Raw genomic sequence first — 22565 nt, forward strand, 5'->3', positions numbered from 1 at the left:
TATTAATTCTCTGTATAGCTAAAGAAATAAAACACATAAAATAATAGGTTGTTTCCTTTTATGTCAGCTATTGATATTAGAAATAACAGAAAAGTCTGATGTGTATCTTCAGTATGATAATGCTAAATAAACTTTTTATAATTAAAAACATCTTTTAGCTATAGATGGACATTTTACCTTTATTTTATTTATTTATAATATGGTGCTGAGGATTTAACCCAGTGCTTCACACATGCTAGGCAAGCTCTCTACCACTGAGCCACAACTGTAGCCTGCTAAATAAACTTATGTGTTTCTAAAACTTAGGTAATAAATATCTTTTGCAGATATAAGAGTTTAGTGTTGAAAGAGAGAAGAAGTTAAGGAGTATATATTTCAGTGAGGAAGGCAGGTAATAAATGAAAAAATAAGACAGAAATATTGTTACAGTCTATGAAGAAATAAAACAGGGAAGCTCACAAAAGAAATTGAAAATGATGGGTGGAGGTGGGTGGTGGTCTGGAGCTTGGAGGAATTAACACTTGAACTGAGATTCGAATGAGAGGGAGGAAGCTGCATTATGGAAATTAGAGCAGTTGTACCATGAGTAAATTTGAGGAACTGAATTGAAGGCCTATGTAGTTGAGTTTGAGAAGAGTTTGAAGAAGGAAAAAACTCAATCATAGGGAGCCCTTATAGACTTTGTAAGTTTAGATTTTTATCCCTAAGTACCATAGGAAGTCATTGGAAAGTTTTCTGTTTTTATTTCTAATGACATGTTCGTGTTGATGATCTTATCAAATGTGGTCATACTTTACGTTTTTAATAACTTGAATAGAGCCAGGAAATTCAAATTGCTTAACTACTATTGCTATGTTAAATATTGCAAATTGTTTTTAAAACTATAAATGATGATTACTCCTAAAAAATGTCAGACATAATTTAAATTTTATTAAAAAGCATTATTCGAAGAAGACCTGAATTTGAAGCACATTTGTCAAATTGGTGAAATTTTCTTAATAGGAATTTTGTTTCTGTATTGAAGATACTTGCAATGGTATTTAGATACTCTCTCCTTGAAATTAACTAAACAAAGTGAAGAAAAGCAAGTCTGTAAATTGCTCCCATTTATCATTACTAAAATAAACCCCGTCATTGATACAGAGGGGAGTAAGGTATGTATGCAGGTGGAGGGAAGCTCACAGAAGAAATTGAGCGGTGACTTACATAATGATACTGTTTACTTGTCTGAAATACTGCAGAGGCAACAAAATACTCCTACTCTCAGTATTAAACTTAGTAATTAGAGCAGATATATCTCACTGAAACCAAAATAAATGTGTCTGTTAAGAATTTTTAACTGGCCAGCTGCAGTGGCAAACGCCTGTAATCCCAGCTGAGGGAGGCTGAGGCAGGAGGCTAGTGAGTTCAAAGCCAGCCTTAGCAACAGTGAGGTGGTAAGCAACTCAGTGAGACCCTCTCTCTAAATAAAATACAAAATAAGGATGAGATGTGGTTCAGTGGTCGAGTGCCCTGAGTTCAATCCCCAGTACCAAAAAAGAAAAAGAAAAAAATAATTTTTTAACTGAAAAGAAAGAAATGAATAGTTTTGGAGTATAATTCCAGATTATCAGAGAGTCTTTTCAACATTGGGGTGCAAGAAATAAGGAGTGGCAAGAACATTATAGATATTGGCTAATTATTGATGCTGAGAGAAGCCATAAATTCAAGTGTGTGTGTTTAAAATTGGAGGTAATTATTGGTATTGTAAGAGATACTTGAGCTTAGAAACATATACTGGAGTTTAGAAACCTCAAGAGGAACCATAATATCAGTTCTGTGAGTGAAGAGACATACTATATAGGCTATATAGAAAGCTGCTATATCCCTAGTACCTAGAATAATGTTTTGCACATGATCAGCAGTTAATAATGTTTTATGAATGGACGAATGAGGGGTGAATAGGGGAAATAAACAACGCCGTTTTATCAAGAATCAGCAGTGAATCAGGATAGGCCTTCATGTTAGAATGAAAATTAGAATAGCTTTTGTCGATTGCTATTTAGCATTGTTCTATAAGCCCTAACCATTCCAAAGATAAAAAGATACATGGCATAAATAGAAATAGATAATTCACGGGTGTAATTAAGAAATTGAGAAAAAAAATCTAAGCAAATAAACCAAAAAACCTAATGTAAAATAAATGTCAAAATTAGCCAAAAATATGTAAGACCAATATAAATAAGAATACTTTAATGAAAGATATTTGAATAAATGAAAAGTCTTATTTCTGAGTGGGCAATTTTTTATATTACAGAATTTCAGTTATCTCTAGATTTATCCATCTTAAAAAGTTACGGAAATTTGACTTAATTGGTTTATAGCTCATCTGGAAGAGTAAATGCACAAGTAGAGCCATGAATATTTTTTTTTAAAAAAGTAGAATGTATGTAACATGATATGTGAAAAATAATTTTTAGGTTTAAATATTATCAATTTAATAAATGAGATATTGAAATGAGTTAAGTATTCAACAGCATAGAAAAGTGTCAAGAATATCTACATTCAAAGGAAGTAGAAGGAAGGAAATAAAGAGTAAAAATAAGAGAACTTGTAATAAACAAGTGGGAAAATTTTTCAAGAACTTTGGAGGTTTATTATTTGAAAAGATTATTTACAGGTATTAGATCTCCAAAAATATGACCAAGGGGGAAAAACACATAAGCAAAATCAAGAATGAAATAAGGATATAAGTACAGGTACCACAAGAAATTTTAAAAGTCATAAATAATGCTACAAATAATCTCTGCCAATAGATTTGAAAATATAAGCAAACTCTAGATGGTGTTCTGGAAGAATATAAATTACCAGAACTAATGCAAATAGAAATGAATAAGTTCAAATGACCATTAAATATAAATGAATAAGTCAGTAATCATTAAAGAGTTTGAAGTAGTGGTCAGAAGTTTTCCCTTTTGCCTCATCTCAAACCAAAATGCTAGACTTTTAAGACCATTTTACAAGTGATTCTTATTAACTCTCCAAGAACAAAAGTGTAATTGTCCACTAAAATAGGATTAAAGAGAGAATGGAAGAAGAAAGGAAAGAAGAAAAACTGAAGAAAGAAAAACCACCCAGTTCACCTTAGAAGGCCAATATTAATATGAAGTCCTGATAGGAATTGTAAAGAAAATAAAATTGTAGAGTAATCTAACTTGTAAGTGTGGTTGCAGAAATTCCAAATAAAATATTAGCAAGTTATACCAAGAGTGGACAAATAGTTAAACATTTGAAAAAAAATCTGTGACCGTAATCTCTACATTTTTATGTAGCAAGACAAAATCCATGATTATTTTAGTACATATCAGAAAAAAATTCATAAAAAATTTGACAGCCCATTTGTAAGTTAAAAAAAAAAACTTTAGGAAATCAGGAGTAGCAGGGAAATTTTCTATGATGCTGATTTTCATCAAAATATTGACAGATTATATTTCTGATGGTGAAATTTAGAAGCATTTCCATTAGAATCAAGTATAGGACTAGGATACATACCCATTGTCAACATTACTATTGCAACATGGTTTTGTAGTTCTTAGTGAATGCTTCTCCAGTTCTTGCAATATGACAAGAATAGGAAATGAGAAAAAATATGAACAGAACAGGCAAAACTTTAAACCCAAGATAAGATGTTTTGAGTTTTTGTTAAGAAAATTATAAAATATTGAAGGACACAAAGACCTGTCTGTGTGCTAATACATATCATATCCATAATGGAAAGATACAAAGAAAAATATCAGTTCTCTCCTAATTAATAGTTCTACTCAAAATTACAATAAGGTTTCTTAATGAATGTGGAATACTGATTCTAAAATTGATATAGAAGAGTAAATAGCCAAGAATACTCAAGACAATCCTAAAAAGTATGTATTTTGTTATCAAAACTTATTACAGAATCATTATAAACAATATGGTTTGATGCCAGGATGGTTAAGTAGATCAGTGGAATATAATAAAAAGCCCAGAACAGATCTGTATCTTGTAAAAATTTAGTATGTGGCAAGAAGGCCCTACAAATCAATGAATCACTTAGTGAATCTCTACTACATTCCAGGCACTGTTCAAGTCATTCATAATTTAACAGTGAATAAGAATGGTCAAGGAAGAATAAAGTTTACTTTTTAGGGTTTAGATGAACATTAGAAAATACAGACAAATATTTCTGGTGGTCTTAAGTGCTATGAATAAAATTACAGTATGATAAGAAGAAAAAGATCTCCCTAAGTGAAGGGCTTTTTTTGCATAGGGTAGGTCAAGGAAGACTACTTTCGTGAGATGATATTTGAGCAGAGACAAAGGAAATCAAAAAATAAACCAAATTAGCAGAAGAAGCTTAGAGTATTCAAAATTGTTTGGGAGGAAAAAAAACAAAATTGTTTGAGCACAATTGACTTTTGATACTAGAGGTTAGAAGTTAGGGAATTAGATCCTTGTTGCTTTAGGGAAAAAAATCAGGTTGGTTAAAAATGTACACATAAGAAGAAAATAGAATCTTAAGATAGGGAAAGACTTTTAATAAAGACAAAGCATGGGAAAAGATTTAAAATTTTTATTGTATTTTTTAAAAACAATAATGTAAAACAGATTTGAGGACTGGGACTAGATATTTGCCATGTATGTAAGTTGCAAACAAAAGCTATCAAGAATATAGAAAGAACAATTAATGTAACAAGAGGTCCAAAAATAAAATAATGGCAAAAGATGTGAAAGTCATGTGCCTGAATAGGAAATCAAAGTATCTAATAAACATGGAAATATTCTTTCAACCTTACTATTCAGTGTAAAAATAAAATAACATTTTATACCCATTAGGTTGGTGAAGTTAGTCTGATATAAAGAATGGTGAGGATGTGAGTATATAAGTACTCAACCTTCTGGTGGCATTGTAAATTAGTACTGTCATATAAAAATAATTTGATCAAATCTAGCACAGTTAAAAATGCACTATCTGTGACCTAGCAGTTATATTTCTAAGTAGTTCTCAAAGTGTGGTTCCTGACCAGAAGCACAGCATTACTTGGTAACGGGTTAGAATTCAAAGCTCTTTGACCTCTCCTAAATCAGAAACCGTGGGGATGGAGATAGGTTCCTAAAGTAACCTGTTTTAATAAGCATTCCAAGTGATTCTGATGCATGTTACATTTGAGAACCACTAATTAGAAAGAAATTAGCACATTTATCTAAGGGCCTGTGTAAGAATTTAACAGCAGTATTTTTTTAAATATCCAAAAATTAGGAATAAACCAATTTATCTCCTGAAAGGAAATGGACAAATTTTGGTATAGTCATAATACCACAGTTAAAATGAATTAACCTGTTGCCTACATGCTGCTAATTTTTTGTTTGTTTGTTTGTGGTACTGGACATTAAACCCCCGTTACCTACATGGAATAATACCAGAGACATATTGAATGAGAAAATAAATTTGTAAAATTAATATTATTTGTGTAAGTCCATAAAAATACAAAATATACAGAGCATTGAGAATGCAAAATGTATTGTAATGAGAAGTGATAATGTAAGAATTGGACTGGATTTGTAGCAAATTATGATTATGGTTGCCTGTGAGGAAGGAGTGATGAGAACATAGAAGTGTATAGGGAGTATAGAGAATGAAAAAAATAGACAAAATGTTATAGTACTTGTTAATTTGGGTTTTGAGTTTATTGCTTGCATTTTTCCATATTTAAAATAGTATTTTAAATCCAGGCATGGTGGTGCATGCCTGTAATTCCAGCTGTTTGGGAGGCTAAGGCAGAGGAGGGTTCTAAGTTCAAGACCAACCTTGGCAACTTGTTGAGACCTTGCCTCAAAAAGGGCTGGGGTTGGGATTGTGGATCAGTGGCAGAGCGCTTGCCTCACATATGTGAAGCACTGGGTTTGATCCTCAGCACCACATAAGAATGAAAATATTGAAAAAAAAAAAGGGCTGGAAATGTAACTCACTGGTAGAGAGCACCCCTGGGTTCAATTCCCAGTGCCATGAAAATAAAATATTATTTGAAAATAAAAATGAAAGATAAGGAAGAGCCAAGACAACATGAGAGAAATTGGTATGAAAATTTGTTCTCCTGGTCTCCTTGGCTAACTACTCTTACACAGCTGTAGTCGATCCATTGCTGATAGTCCTCTTAGGGTTTTTAATTGGACCCTGCATCTTTAACTGTTTATTTAATAAGATGTATAAAACAAAAAATACATTCTGTAAAACTGATGGTCCTCCATACTCACTACAGTATCTGTAAACCAATGATGATTAATTAATGATTTGATTAGTTCCATAAAACCAGTGGGGAATGTTATAGGCCAGGCTATATAAGCAATGACCAAACAGACTTCATTTTACCCTGAGACTCCATATTACGTAAGAAGTGTTTCTCCCATAGGAAAGCCCCATCACTGTACCACATTACCAATTGCCTAGCATAGCCTACTTGCAATACAGAATAGCAATTCTTACACAATGTAAAATTGTTCTCTTTGGTTCCCATTTTCCTTGGGCAGTGTACCTTATTGGGGAATAATTGATTAGATGTTAGTAGCCATTCTTTAATTTGTATTCAACTAGGGTCACTTTGATCCATATCTCTTTTGATTATGCAAAAATCCCAGGAGAAATGAATGAGATGAAAATTTGATTAAGACATTGCATTGTTTCGCTAATGGCTTTATTCAGCTTCTGTACTACTTCTTGCTTGCTTGCTTGCTGGTTGCCAAGTCAATCTGGATGTGGTTTTTGCCTTTAAATATCCTAAAATGTTGAGGCTCTAGGCTGTTTCCTGCAGAGACAACTTGTTCCTGTTAGGGAGCAGTCCCGGACAGTCAGAATAAAGACTCTCCAATATGGACAAATCATAAGCTATACCAAATATCAAAATTTGCTATAAAATTGAGGTAATGATACTACTCTCCTTGAAAAAAGAAGTAGCTCAGTATAACTGAATGAAGAATGAAGAAAAAAACGTCATTGGTTCTCTTATGAAGTTTTAAACTATCATTTATTTCTCCTCTTGTTTTAGTATAAGCAAAAAGTAAATAATTTTATAGTAAATTATTTTAAATTTTTCTAATATATATTCACTTTCAGAATGATTTAAGGCTACAAATGGAAGCTCAGCGCATATGCCTTTCACTGGTTTATTCAGCTCACGTGGATCAGGTTCGTGAATATATGGAAAATGAAAAAGATAAAGCTCTTTGCAGTCTTAAAGAGGAGCTTATTTCTACTCAAGAGGAAAAGATCAAGGAACTTCAGAAAATATACCAGTTAGAACTACAGAATGTAAAAACACAAGAAACAGGTAAATAAGTTTCTGACTTATAATTACCATGAAGCATCACTTAGAGTCCACCATTTCATAATTCTGTCCTTAGAACTCACAGGGGAAGGTGACTTGTGTATCTAAGCCCTAGTCTTATTTGTTCATATAATCATTGGATATTCATTCAAGTGCTAGAGAAAACTAAAATTACTGAGTCATTTTCCCATAGGAAATCATAATCCATTGGGAAAGCATATATAAAATAAACTGAAAATTTCTGAAATGTAAAGAATGGAGGGAGAAAAAAGAGTCTTGTCTTTCCTGGGGAGATGAGTAGGATGGGGGTATGGACAGGAGTAATTGGGTTGGAAATTTGGGGAAGGCTATGGAGTCTTAAGCATTGAGCTCTAAGATTGCATCCATTTGGGAGAACTGGGAGTTCAGGTTGTGTTAGCTAGATAAAACTGGAGAGATTGGAAGGAGCTTGATCAGGAAAGGTTTTATGTACTCTGATGAAACATGCTTATGTTTTATGCTATTGGTGATAAGACCTACAGCAGGATTTTAAATAGTGGGAGTAACAATAAGATTTTTATTTTAAGGTGATACCATTAGGATCAGTTGGAAGGGATGAAATTATTGATGGGAAGACCAGCCAGATTGAATTGAGAATGATAGAAAGTTAAGTTCAACACTTAGAGTTAGGCTCTAGTTTGTCGTTAATATTAGCAGAAATTAAGAATGATACCCAAGTTTCTAGCTTAAGAAACTAGAGTATGGTTCTAGTCATAGAAAGGAACCAATTTGTGAAAAAAATAATAAATTCAGTTTTAAATACATTGAGTTAAGAATAGAATACTTATTGACTTTGAAAAAATATATAGGAGTTAGTTGAAAATAGAAGTCTGAAACTTGGGAGAAAAATTTAAGTATGAGGTAAAGATTTATAATCAGCATGAATGTCAAGGACAAGAGGTCAAGGACAAGAATGAGTTATCCTGGGAAACTAGAGAGTGAGTTAAAAGACCAAGATGGCATAATGGGAAGCAACAATGTTAAGGGACCATACAATGAACCATAAACAATTAGTCACAGTTAATGTTTTTCTTTCATGATTATTTGGCCAGTTAACTAGACTTCTTGTGTTCAAGGTATCTCTAGGCCTTCACTTTTGCTTTTAGTAATGAGTTTTATTATTGGAATTGCTTTGGGGAACAGAATAGAATTTCAAGCATATCAGATAATACCATGCTTTTTCACTTCAGGGGTTCTTTGAATGTAGTAATATTTTAAGTTTGTATTTTTTTTAATTGATATCTTCTTGAGATAGTCTGTCCACTATTTCCCAAATTGCATGTTAACTAATGGCTCATTTAATTGGCAAAAAAAGTTAATTTAGTGATTAACTATCAACATTTTTTAGAAATAAAAATAAAAGAGGAAAGTGAAAGGTGTGAACTACTCTCCTCTGGTCCCTTTTCAACACCTCTTTTGTTTCATGTTTCTGAATTGTTTTAAAGATATAAAATTGTTGAATTTAGAGATACTATACCATAAGGATAGGAGAAATGATCTTGAATCACACTGTTTTCTTGTTTTCATCAGTCAGAATGAGTCAAATTAAAACCTGAGTTTCACTCAAAACATTTTTCAAAGAATAAATATTTTTATACATTGAAATAAAATGATTGTTATTTCACTGAGAAGTTTGTATTGAAATGTGTATTGTCTTCTCTTCCTGTTATCTTCTCTGTAAGATACCAAAAAAATTAAACAACTTGAAGAACAAATTCAAGAATTAGAAAACTTCATATGCTTTTTGCGCCAACAATTGAAAGAAACTGAAGAAAATCATAGGGCAGAAATTTATTCTCTACAGGAGAAGCTTCAAGCCATTAGTGAGGCCACAGTGGACCCAAGGTATCTATTTACTTAAAATTTCATTTAGCGGTATTTGTAGCTTAGTAACAATGATAGTATCTTCTGGAATGGTTATTTTAAGAATAAAATATAACTTTAACAAAGAGATGGGATGTAACATTTTTAAGAAATAAGAGCAGGAGATAATTCTGTATCTTTAAAATGTGTGAAATAAATGTTGGTATAAATCAAAGACATTTTATTATAGGAATTTTACTTATACTTTTATAAAGATGTTATTATTAACCTATTTTCTGAATTATAATAAGTCAGGTAGTAGACATTTACTTGTTTATTCTATGCCTAGGCTTTGATATGTTGATGTGGTGAATACTTAAATAGTCTAAGTATGATCATTCCACTATGACTTGAATATACTCCATTTGATTGTCTAATGCTCAAATTCATCATGTCCCAAATAGAATCCTGATCTATGAGGAGAGAAGAAATGATCTTGAATTACCACTATTTATGTTTTCTTGGATCAGGATCTTCTAAAATTTGCTCCTTCTGTAGCCATCTTCATCCATCATGACTCCTTTCTGTCATAACTCTCTGCCATTCTATGAAAAAATCTTGGTTTTTTTTTTTAACCTTCAAAGTACATCAAAGCTGTGCCACTCCTTACTGCTCCACTGGTCCCTGCCATTGTGTGTTTCACCTGGATTACTCAACTTCTGTTTACAGTCTGTTCTCTATATAGTCAACACAAGTGCCAGAACCTTTGCTTTTATAATTTCAGTTACAGCATGTTACTCTAATCCTCTTCTGCTCTTTACAGTCTCACTAGGTCCTGAGGACCATGACATCTTTGACTTTCATTTCCTACTGACTTTCGTATCACCTACTATTCTCAAACCATATAATCCCATGGGGTTGGGGTTGGAGCTCAGCTTGCCTGGCTTGTGTGAGGCCCCCGGTTTGATTCTCAGCACCACATATAAATAAATAAAGGTCCATTGACAACTAAAAACAATTTTAAAAGATTAAAAAAAACCTCATTCAACCCCACTGTGATCCTCAAATATATCACATATCAGTACGCTTCTGCTTTAGGGATTCATTGGCTTTTTCTTCTAACTAGAATGATTATTCTCCAGGTATTTGTATGCCCACACCCTCATCTCCTTTGGATCTTTACTTAGATGTCATGTTCTTACATAAATTAAAATTTTCCCCAAAGAGTCTGTGTCTTACTTTTCTACTTCATTTTTTCTTAAAATTATTTGTTTTATATGTACACATACATTATAATCATTGTGTGTGTGCATGTATGTGTATATATAAATAATGTATGTATGCACTTTATATATCCAAATGTATATAAATTTAGAGGAAGTATTGTTTCATTTTGTTTGTCTTCCATTAAGGAATTTAAGCCGTTTTAAAAAATATTTTTATTAGTTGTTATTTTATTTATTTATTTATTTACATGCAGTGCTAAGAATTGAACCCAGTGCCTCATACACAGCAGTCAAGTACTTTGCCACTGAGCCGCAACCCCAGCCTAGGAATTTAAGCTTATCTTTGTCTATTTAAGTCACTGATATATTCTAAATCCACATGATTCCTAAATACTAATCTTACCTTATTGTTATAAGATTAGACATTTTAAGAAAACATTTTTACAAAGTATTGAATGCTTATATAACAATACAGAATTCAGACATACATACCAAAAGATATGTGGGTAGATAAAATTAAAATTAAAATTAAACTAACTGTAAGTTAAGAACCTTCTCTTTACTGTTGCCACATTTCATTTCCAATATAAGCAATCATTGTTACTTTTGATATGTATTCTTTCAGACATTTCCTATTTATATAGACATATGTTAAAACAGGTTTTTAATGCAAGTGAGAATTTATAAGCTTTTTTTTAACTCAGTAATATATCTTAGATATATCTTTATATACATACATACATGCACACACACACACACTCATATATATATATATATATATATATATATATTTTTTTTTTTTTTTGGTATCAGGGATTGAATGTAGGGGCTCTTAATCACCGAGCCACATCCTCACGCCTCTTCTTTTTTTTCAGAACTACTGTTTTTATTTAAAATAACTCATGTTCAGATCTACCACATACCAGTTGGGTAATGTTAGACAAATCAAATTTAATGAACTATTATTTCTATATATGTAGTTTCCATAACTAATTTTTTTTTAGTTCTAGCAATTTTTTTTCTTCTAACTAGTTATCTAAGACAGTAGGATGCATTTTGACATATCATACATAAATGAAGTATAACTTCTCATTCTTTGGTTGTACATGATGTAGAATATGTGATGTAATCATATATGCACCTGAGGTAATAATATCTGATTCATTCTACTGTCCTTTCTTCCCTCATAACCCTTCCCCTCCCCTCATTGCCCGTTGTCTAATCCAAAGTATGTTTATCCCCCCCTACCCCATTGTGAATTAGTATCCGCATATCAGACAAAATATTCAGCCTTTGGTTCTTTGGGATTGGCTTATTTAGCTTAGCATGATATTCTCCAGGTCCATCCATTTGCCACCAAATGCCATAATTTCATTCTTCTTTAAGGCTGAGTAATACTCCATTGGGGAGATATACATCACACTTTCTTTATCCATTCATCTGTTGAAGGACACCTGGGTTGGTTCCGTAGTTTAGCTATTGTGAATTTAGCTGCTATAAACATGATGTGGCTGCATCACTGTATTATGCTGATTTAAAGTCCTTTGAGTATAAACCTAGGAGTGGGATAACTGGGTCAAATGATGGTTCCATTCCAAGTTTTCTTAGGAATCTCCATGCTGCTTTCTATAGTAGTTGCACCAATTTGCAGTCCCACCAGCAATGTATGAGTGTACCTTTACCCCCACATGCTTGCCAACATTTATTGTTGCATATTTCTTTCTTTCTTTCTTTCTTTCTTTCTTTCTTTCTTTCTTTCTTTCTTTCTTTCTTTCTTTTTTTTGTGGTGCTGAGTATTGAACTAAGGCCTTGTGCATGCGAAGCAAGCACTCTACCAACTGAGCTATGTCCCTAGGCCTGTTGCTCGTATCCTTGATAGTTGCCATTCTAACTGGAGATGGAATCTCATTGTAGTTTTGATTTGCATTTCTCTAATTGCTAGAGATGTTGAACATATTTTCACATATTTGTTGATCAATTGTATGTTTTCTGTGAAGTATCTGTTCAGTTCCTTAGCCCATTTATTGATTGGTTTGTTTTTCTGGTGTTTTTATTGTTTTTTAATTTTTTTTTTTTAGTTGTCAATGAACCTTTATTTTTAAAATTTATTTATATATGGTGCTGAGAATCAAACCCTAGGTCCCTCACACATGCCAGGCAAGCGCTCTACCACTGAGCCACAACCCCAGTCCCTGGTGTTAAGTTTCTTGAGTTTTTTTTATATATCCTGGGGATTAATGCTCTGAGGTGTATGTGGTAAAGGTTTTCTCCCATTCTGTAGGCACTCTCTTCATGTTATTGATTGTTTGATGTGAAGAACCATTTTAGTTTGAATCTTTTTATTGATTCTTGCTTATAGTTCTTGTGCTCTAGAAGTCTTGTTAAGGAAGTCAGTTCCTAAGCTGAGATGGTAGAGTTTGGACCTACTTTTTCTTCTGTTAAGTGCATGGTCTCTGTTCTAGTGCCTAACTCCTTGATCCACTTTGAATTGAGTTTTGTGCAAGATTAGAGATAGAGGTTTAATTTCATTTTGCTTCATGTGGATTTTCAGTTTTCCCAGCACCATTTGTTGAATAGGCTATCTTTTCTCCAGTGAGTATTTTTGGCACCTTTGTCTAGTATGAGATAACTGTATTTATATGGCTTTGTCTCTGTGTCTTCTATTCTGTATCATTGGTCTATGTGTCTGTTTTGGTGCCAGTGTCATCCCATTGTTTTTGTTGTTGTTGTTGTTGTTGTTGTTATGGCTCTGTAGTATAATTTAAGTTCTGGTATTATGATGCCTCTTGCTTCACTTTTCTTGCTAAGGATTGCTTTGGCTCTTCTGGGTCTCTTTTTTCCAAATGAATTTCATGATTGCTTTTTCTAGTTCTACAAAGAATGTCATTGGAATTTTAATAGGAATTGCATTAAATCTATATAATGCTTTTGGTAGTGTGGCCATTTTGACAGTGTTAATTCTGCCTATCCAAGAACATGGGAGATATTTCTGTCTTCTAAGGTCTTCAATTTTTTTTTTAGTGTTCTGTAGTTTTCACTGTAGAGGTCTTTCACCTCTTTTGTTAGATTGATTCCAAATATTCTATTTTATTTTTTGACGCTATTGTGAATGGGGTAGTTTTCCTAATTTCTTTTTCAGTGGCTTTATCACTGATATATAGGAATGTATTTGATATATGGTTGTTAATTTTATGTCCTGCTACTTTGCTGAATTTCATTCATTAATTCTAGAAGTTTTCTGGTGGATTTTTTAGGTCTTCTAAATATAGAATCATATTGTCGGCAAATAGTAATAATTTTAGTTCTTTTTCTGTTCGTATCCCTTTAATTTCTTTCTTCTGTCTACTTGCTCTGGCTAGTTTCCAGGATTATATTGAATAAAAGTGGTAAAAGGAGGGTATTCTTGTCTTACTACAGTTCTTAGATGGAATGCCTTCAGTTTTTCTCCATTTAGAATGATTTTGGTCTTGGGTTTAGCATGTATAGCTTTTACAGTGTTGAGATATGTTTCTACTATCCCTAGTTTTTCTAGTGTTTTAAACATGAAAGGGTGCTTTATTTTGTCAAATGTTTTTTGTGCTCCTATTGAAATGATCATATGATTCTTCTTGAAGTCTATTGATGTGATGAATTACATTTATTTATTTCTGTATGTTGAACCAACCTTGAATCCCACTTGAATATGGTGCACTATTGTTTTAGTCAGCTTTTTTATTTCTGTTACTAAAGGATCTGACCAGAACAATTTTAGGAGAGGAAAAGGGCTCATGGTGTTATTTGAGGGCTCATGGTGTTTAGACGTCTTAGTCCATAGAAGGCCAGCTCCATCCCTTGGGCTTTGAGGTAAGGCAGAACATCTGGAAGAAGAGTGTGGCAGAGGGAAGGAGCTCACATAGTGATCAGGAAACAGAGAGACAGAGACTCCACTCTCCAGATACAAAATATATACTCCATACAGAGACTCCACTCTCCAGATAAAAAATGACACTCCATAGCCATCCCCCCAATTCCCATCTCCTCCAGCCATACCCTACCACTTCATTTAATTCCTATCAGGGGATAATTCACTGATTGGGTTAGTCATTTCTCCTCTGAATCTTCTTGCATTGTCTTATGTGAACTTTTGGGGGATACCTGACTACCAAACCATAACAACTATATTTTTAATGTTTTTATATGCGAGTTGCCAGAATTGTATACAGAATTTTTGCATCTATGTTCATTAGGGGTATTGGTCTGAAGTTATCTTTCCTTGATGTGTCTTTGTCTGATTTTGATATCAGGTGATACTAGCTTCATAGAATGAGTTTGGAAGAGTTCCCTCCTTTTCTGTTTCATGAAATAGTTTGAGGCTTATTGGTGTTAATTCGTCAAAGGTCTTGTAGAACTGGGTAAGAATCTGTTTCATCCTGGGCGTTACTTAAATGGTTGGCTTTTGATGGTTTCTTCTTTTTTATTGCTTGAAATTGATCTGTTTAAATTGTGTATGTCCTCCTAATTCCATTTGGGTAGCTCATTTGTCTCTAGAAATTTGTTGATGTCTTTAAAATTTTCATTTTTATTGGAGTATAAATTTTCAAAATAGCTTCTGATTCTCTACTGTATTTCAACAGTATCTGTTGTAATATTTTTTGTGACTATGAATTTTAGTGATTTGAGTTTTCTGTCTTCATTAGCACGATTGAGTTTATCAATTTTATTTATTTTTTTCAAAGAGCCAACTTTTTGTTTTGTTAATTTTTTAATTGTTCCATTTATTTCAATTTCATTTATTTCAACTCTGATTTTAATTATTTCCTGTCTTCTACTGCTTTTGGTGTTGATTTGTTTTTCTTTTTCTAGGGCTTTGAGAGCTTATGTTAGGTCATTTACTCATTGACTTTCCATTCTTTTAATGAAATTAGCTTAATAGTGTCCCAGAGATTTTGACAAGTTGTATCAGTTCTCATTTATCTCTGGTAAGTATTTTAAAAATTTCATCCCTGATTTCTTCTTCTATCCATTGGTTAGTCAATAGTGTAATAGTCTGTAGGTGCTGGAGTAGTTTTTATTTTTTATTGTGTCAATGATTTCTAATTTCATTCCATTATGATCTGATAGAATGCAGGGTATTATTTCTTTTTTTATTTCATAATTGTTGCTTTGTGGCATAAGATATATAGTCTATTTTAGAGAAGGGTCTGTGTGCTGCTGAGAAGAACATGTATTCGTTGATGGATGTAATACTCTTTATATGTCTGTTAAGTATAAATTATTGATTATATTATTAAGTTCTATAGTTTTTTTGTTTAGTTTTTGTTTGACGATCTATCCAGTAGTGAGAAAGGTTTGTTAAAGTCACTCAGTATTATTGTATTATGGTCTATTTAATTCTTGAAATTGAGGGAAGGTTTGTTTGATATATGTAGATACTCCATTGTTTGGGGCATAAATATTTAACATATTGTGTCTTGTTGATGTATAATTCCCTTAAGCAGTATGAAATGTCTTCTTTGTCCCTTCTGATTAACTTTTGGCTTGAAGTACACTTTATCTGACATGGGGATAGAAACCCCTGCTTGTTTACTCAATCCATGTGAGTGATATGTTTTTTCCCGTCCTTTCATTTTCACTCTGTGGATGTCTTTGCTTATGAGGTGAGTCTCTTGGAGACAACAGATTTTGGGGTTTTGTTTTTTAATCCAATCTGCCAGTCTATGTCTTTTGGACTTATTAGTTTAGACCATTAACATTCAAGGTTATTTTTGAGATATGATTTGTGTTCCCAGTCATTTTAGTTTATTTCTGCTTTTTACTTTGAATTAATTTCTCCTTTGATTGATTATTCCTTTTGTATGGCTCCTCCCTTTGTTGATTTTGACTTTTTTTTTCCATCTTCATGGAATATTTGTTGATAATGTTTTATAGCACAGATTTTCTAGTTGTGAATTCTTTTAACTTTTGTTTATTATGGAAGGTTTTTATTTCATCTTTAAATCTGAAGTTTTATTTTGTTAGATATAGAATTCTTGGTTGGCATCCATCTTCTTGCAGAACTAGGTATATATTATTCCAGAACCTCCTGGCTTTGAGGGTCTGGGTTGAAAAATCACCTGAGATCCTAATTAGTTTCCCTCTATATATAATCTGATATTTTTTCTCTCATACCTTTAAAATTCAATCCTTATTTTCTATATTTGACCTTTTTCTTTATGATGTATCTTGATGTGGGTCTGTTGTGATCTTGTACATTTGAGGTCCTCTTGTATTTGATTTTCCATTTCATTCTTCAGATTTTGGAAATTTATTCATATTATTTCATTGAAAAATTGGGCATTCCTTTGGTTTGTATCTCTATGCCTTCACCTATCCCAATAAATCTTAATTTGGTCTTTTCTTGTTATTTCATCATTCTTGGAAGTTCTGTTCATGGTTTCTTACCATCTTCCCTGTGTAGTCAACTTTATTTTCAAAATTATATATTTTGTCTTCATTGCCCGAGGTTCTATCTTCTAAATGGTCTAATCTATTGATAATACTTTCCATTGAATTTTTAATTGGTTTATTGATTGTTTCATTTTGAGGATTTCTGGGGTTGTTGTTGTTGTTGTTGTCATTTTCTGAGAATCTCTGCCTCTGCAATGATCTTTTACCTCCTCAAATTTATCTCTGATTTTATTCCCTTTATCATTCTTTATGAACCAGGTCAGTCTAATATGTACTTTCTAAACTCCTTTTCTACATTTCTTTTACTGTGTTGTCTATGGGTTTAATTATTGGATCATCTTAGTTTGTTTGGGCCACTTTGTTCCATTGTTTTCTCATGTTGTTTTTATGTATGCCCTTCTAGCAGTGTGGATTTCAGGCAGTACAGTTTCTACCCTGTAGATTCATAGTGTCCCTGAAGATTTCTAGTACCTCGCCTTTAAGGAAGAGACAAATAATAACTGCACCCAATACAAACAATATACAGCCTTAAACCAAATAGCTCCTATTAAGGCATCCACAGTTTTGTTCCATTAAACTGAAATGATGTGTTCAATTATTGTCTACAATATAAACAGTAAGTTTGCAAAAAAGTTTTACAGTTTCCATTGGTGGACAAAGAGAGAACAAAAGTCATGTAGGGTGTGATGTTTATGAGGAAGGATCAGAAAAGATAGAAGTTAAAAAATTATAGGAAGAATGAAGGGAGGACTTAATAGAGGTTGGGTGTTAGCAAGAGAAAAGTGAGAAAGAGAATCCAAGGAAACAGATAAATGAGAGGGAAAAAATATATATATAGTAAAAATTTTTTTAAAAGAAAATAATAAACAACAAAACTGTAATGTAGTATTCAGATATCCCAGTCCTCAATAAACTGATCCATGAAAAATACTTGGTTTCAAAAATGGTAGACATGTGAGAGAAGAAAAAAAAGGAATCTGGATGAAAAATTGAACACTTTTTTCCATTGCAGTTCAAAAGTTTCTCAGCTTCTCTTCTGAGCAGTTAGGTATGTTGTCTGGAGTTTGATGCTAGCTCTACCCTCAGGGTAGTCAGGGTTGCTAAGGTGAGAGGGTTAGTCCTGGAAGTGGAACTACTAGAGCCAAGGTGTAGGCTTAGGTACGTTCCAATCTCTTCACTGCGTGCCTACTGGTCTGAAGATTTTAAGTCATCACACCTCCAAGGCTCAGCAGTTGTCTGTCCACATTGGAAGACCGCACCTCGGGAACCTCCTTTAGGTTCTACACATGTGATGTAGGAATCTGTTCTTAGCCCACTACTTTGCCTGCAGACCCCATGAACCCTGATCGTCATTTGGTCTCCAAACTTGATCTCTCCTTTGCCTGTCCTTTCAAATTCACAGTCAGGCACTTCTCTTCCAGCCAGTACTGCAAGCAGCTGATTGGATGGGGAGGGGAAAGCCAGGTGGGTTTCCTTGATCAGTATTCTCCTGTGTAAATGTCCCTCCTTGCCTGATTTTCTCCTGGTCACTTTGGAACACTCTTTATCACACAGCATGGGTTTGCCTTGCACATTTTTGGGGCCAGACTTTGGTCTGCCAATAATTGACTCACCTAGCTGCAGGCCCCCCAGCCACTGCTTCACAATGGTTCTTTCTGCTATCCTCCATGCATGCCGCCAAGAAAGCTGGTGGCTTCCCTCCTGTACACAGATGCTGTGCAGCATCTGTGCACAGGATTTTTTGTTTGTTTATTTGTTTTTTGTTTTTTGAGCAGTATCTCTGAGCTCTTAAGCTCTCCATACCGCAAAACACCTCCGTTTTCCTAGGAATGGGGGTTCCTTTAGTTCCTTTATTGCTTTACTACATTCACATAGGGATTATTCTGGTTTGTACTTCCACCTATTTTACAGCTGTGGAGTTGGGGATCTTTCCCCCTTATTTTATTATACAAGATCTCTTGAGTCCATGATCTGTTTTGAGTATCCAGTTAAGTCCTTCCTAGTTCTGAACCATTCACCCATCTTGTTGAAAAGTGTGAAAAGTGGCCTTTCTGCTTTTCTTGGTTCACTCCACAGATCAGGGAAGCAAATACTTTATTCAGCCATCTTCCTGCATTTCCAACCTTTTTTTTTTTTTTTATTTTGAAAGAGAGTCTCACTAAATTGCTAATGTTCGTCCTGAATTTTTGATCATCCTGCCTCAACCTCCCAAATTTCTGGAGTTGCAAGCACGCACCACTGTACCTGGCTCTTTTAATATATTTAATCCAATATAATCTATTCTATATTATTATATGTTTTGTGTCTGTGTAATTTAGATATCCATGTAATATGAATAATATGTGTCATATATCTTAGGGGTATATAAGTAGTGTGTAGTATCAGTATATATAGTATGTTATATTATGTACACTGTTGCTATATAAGCATATCTAAGATGTTATTTTTAAAAGACTTATTAAAAATGTTTTTTTACATAATAAATTTTTTATCATACATTTATTCTGAAATTCATTAAATGACATAATATTCATTGTTACTTTTAAATGGAAAACTTAGTCAAAAATGTTTTAAGTTACAATACTTGTAACCCTGGAGGAACTATCATTTTTGTCTCCCCACTGCCTCAGTACACGTTATGCATGGTAGAAACTTTGGATAAAACACACAACACTAATTTTTTTATACTTTTTCATTTATATTTAGTTTCTCTGTTGATTCAGTGGTAATTAAAGAATCTGATGTACAGAAATCAGTAGTACATCCTGGAAGTTGTCTAAAAAAGAATATTGATCATTCAATAGAGGTATGTTATTTTTAATCTTCATTTTTAAACAGTTATGTACACTGATACTTTTTCTTACTATCAATTTTATGTCTTCAGTTTTGTAATTATGTGGTAAATATTTGGCTAAGATTAAGCATAAAGCATGAAGATAATACCTTATATAAAAGATCCAGAATGTCTATAGAAATATTTTCATAGCATAGGAAAAACACAGAGAAAGTTAAATTTGGGAATTTTCCTCCCTTGTTACAGTTTAAATTTTTTCTTTGTAACATTTCTTTATGAACTGTGTAACAAATCAGCTTCAGTACCATGGCCAACATAGTCTTTTCTTCCCCTTATGGAAGCAGAGGGTATCTTCAGAATGGTGTATAGGATTCCCTAAAATCCAAGGTGCTAGGGCTGGAATAATGGATCAGGCTGTCTTCCAACAGAAGTAATGATAGAAAAACGCTTTTTTTTACCGTGCTTGCCACTGAACCACTCTCTGCCTCTCCTCAACATTGTATTATTCAAAACTTTTTTCAAACCCCCAACTGCATCTTCATCTTCACTCAATAATTCTAAATTCTAGTAAAAATTAAAATCACTGCCTATTGCCCTTTCTCATTCTGGATATTAAGAAGAGATATGAGCCACACTCATCCCTTATTAAATGTCTGTTGGATGAAATTCAAATAATTGGTAAATAAACAAATACTTTCATGTTGACAGTATATCTACATTTCTAAAAGATTTATTTTTTTAATTGATAAAAATAATTTGTATGTGGGAAATTGTGTTCTTTTAATAAATACCAAGAAGAAAATTTGCTCATAATTTCATTATCAAACATAGCCACTTGTTAACATTTTACTTAAAATAAATATACATTTATACATATGTCTTATTAATTATATTTAAGTATCCTTAACCCACCCTAGAATTTATGCTAATAATTACAGATATGTAAATATATTTCTCTCTTTGCATCTTTAAGTTTATAATAAGTGTAATTATTTCGTAGGATTATTAGATTAATATTTTTAGTTAAAAGATAACTGAAATTTATTTTTATTTGAAAGTGTCCAAAAATAGTGATATTTTTGGAATATTGAGTACATCCTTAAAATTAATGGTATAAAATCAGTGTAAATTATCATATTTCACCCTTTAATTTAGTTTTCTAATGAATGTGGAATGAAACAAGAAACAAATATGGTTAAATTGTTGGAAAAACAATACCAAGAAAGATTAGAAGAAGAAATAGCTAAGGTAAGTTTATAGTTTATCTGGAAGATTTTCTTGGTTTATAGATTTTCTTTATCTTTGAACTATCAAAAAAAGCATAGATTTTATTGATGGTATGTACTTTGTTTTTATTTGTAAGTTTCATATATAGTCCATCAAACAGTTGTGTAACAGCATCAACTATAATTGCTGCTTCATAGAATGTTTTGCGGTGCTTTTCATTGAGAAGAACATTTTTTTCTTGATATAGAATAGTAATTACAGTTTTTCAGAATGCTACAAGTTTTTATATTTGTGTTACATTGTAAATAGTTACCTTGTGAAGGAGTTTGGCATTCTAAAAATGAGGGAAAAGTTATGAAGAGAAAAAGTGATTGTATTACCCTGATAAATTATTGTAATGTTAGATAATAACTACAGATACTGATGGAGGATTGTTACGGAACATTATCACTCATGGCCAAGTGAATTTTCTTGGAAGGAAGAAATATAAAGACTTTTAGTTTTTTTTATTTTTGTACTGAGCATTTATTGATGTTATAGTTAGAAAAGTTTTGCTTGTTTTATTTTAAAAGGCAGGCAGTAAAACACTTTGATGTTAAATTTATTGAAAAATAGCCTATCTCTGTATCACTTTATCAGAGGATTTATTTTTGTTTTTAAAACTATGAGGCCAGGCTTTTTTCTAATTCATATACTTTTGAGTAATGACCCACTTTTTAAATCCAGCTGGTATTTATAAATCTAATCCTTTTTTGTTTGTTTGATTGATTTCTTTAGGTCATTGTGTCAATGAGCGTTGCATTTGCTCAACAAACTGAACTATCTAGACTATCAAAGGGAAAAGAAAATACTATGTCATCAAAACAAGCACTTACTTTCTGTCAGCAAAATGAAAAACATTATTTTAATGAAATGAAATTATCTCAGGATCAAATTGATCTTCAGACCTCTGATGCATTGGACATGAAATTTAAAGAAGAATTTAAGCCACTTAGTAAAGAGTTAGGAGAAGATGGAGAAGTTCTGTTACCAAACAGTGATCATCTTGATGATATAGTAGAATCAGAGGTCCACCAACTAACTATTTCAGAAGAAATGTTCTCCAAAGACAAAACATTTATAGTTAGCGAATCTGTAAGTATGCTTCTTTGAATATAAAAAAGAAAAACTTATAAAAATATCTTCAGTTTAAAACAGTAGCAATAATGCTTATTAATAGAGAATGAAAGTATGAAGTCCAGTCTTGACTTTAATGTGTTTTATTAATTATAAGGTATTTGATTAAGTGAAACAATATTGGTGTGAAGTATAAAATAAGTCAGGTCATAGTATTCTTGGTTGTCTTATGGACATAGTACATGTTAAGTTCTCATTGTAAATTATACCTGTGTTAATTTTATTTAAATTAATTGAAGATTAATTATAACTAGGTAATACCTGTGGCCAAAAGATTTGCTCAATTAAATGTAAGAAAATAAAAGGAAATTGCTACAAATTCAAGAAGACAATTCAAAGTATCTTATTATCTATATACTAATTCTTTTTTCTTGTTAGTTGAGGATCTGTTACCCCAACTAATTGCAGCCTTTATCAGAAGACAATAAATTCGGGGCTGGGGATGTGGCTCAAGCGGTAGCGCGCTCGCCTGGCATGCATGCGGCCCGGGTTCGATCCTCAGCACCACATACAAACAAAGATGTTGTGTCTGCCAAAAAC

General features: G+C 32.6%; 1 protein-coding gene across 6 annotated transcripts in view; it reads left to right on the top strand.

Annotated features, from left to right (window-relative positions):
• Positions 1-22565, top strand: part of Akap9 (A-kinase anchoring protein 9) — a 127332-nt gene that overhangs the window by 34592 nt on the left and 70175 nt on the right. For all 6 annotated transcript variants that reach the window (XM_077795946.1, XM_077795948.1, XM_077795947.1 and 3 more), the window contains exons 9-13: positions 7124-7337; positions 9056-9218; positions 19535-19634; positions 20778-20870; positions 21627-21983. In XM_077795946.1, coding sequence (XP_077652072.1) covers positions 7124-7337; positions 9056-9218; positions 19535-19634; positions 20778-20870; positions 21627-21983 — 927 coding nt within the window. The remainder of the gene's footprint in view (positions 1-7123; positions 7338-9055; positions 9219-19534; positions 19635-20777; positions 20871-21626; positions 21984-22565) is intronic.

The sequence above is a fragment of the Urocitellus parryii genome, chromosome 3, assembly GCF_045843805.1.
Source record: "Urocitellus parryii isolate mUroPar1 chromosome 3, mUroPar1.hap1, whole genome shotgun sequence".
Lineage (NCBI taxonomy): Eukaryota > Metazoa > Chordata > Mammalia > Rodentia > Sciuridae > Urocitellus > Urocitellus parryii.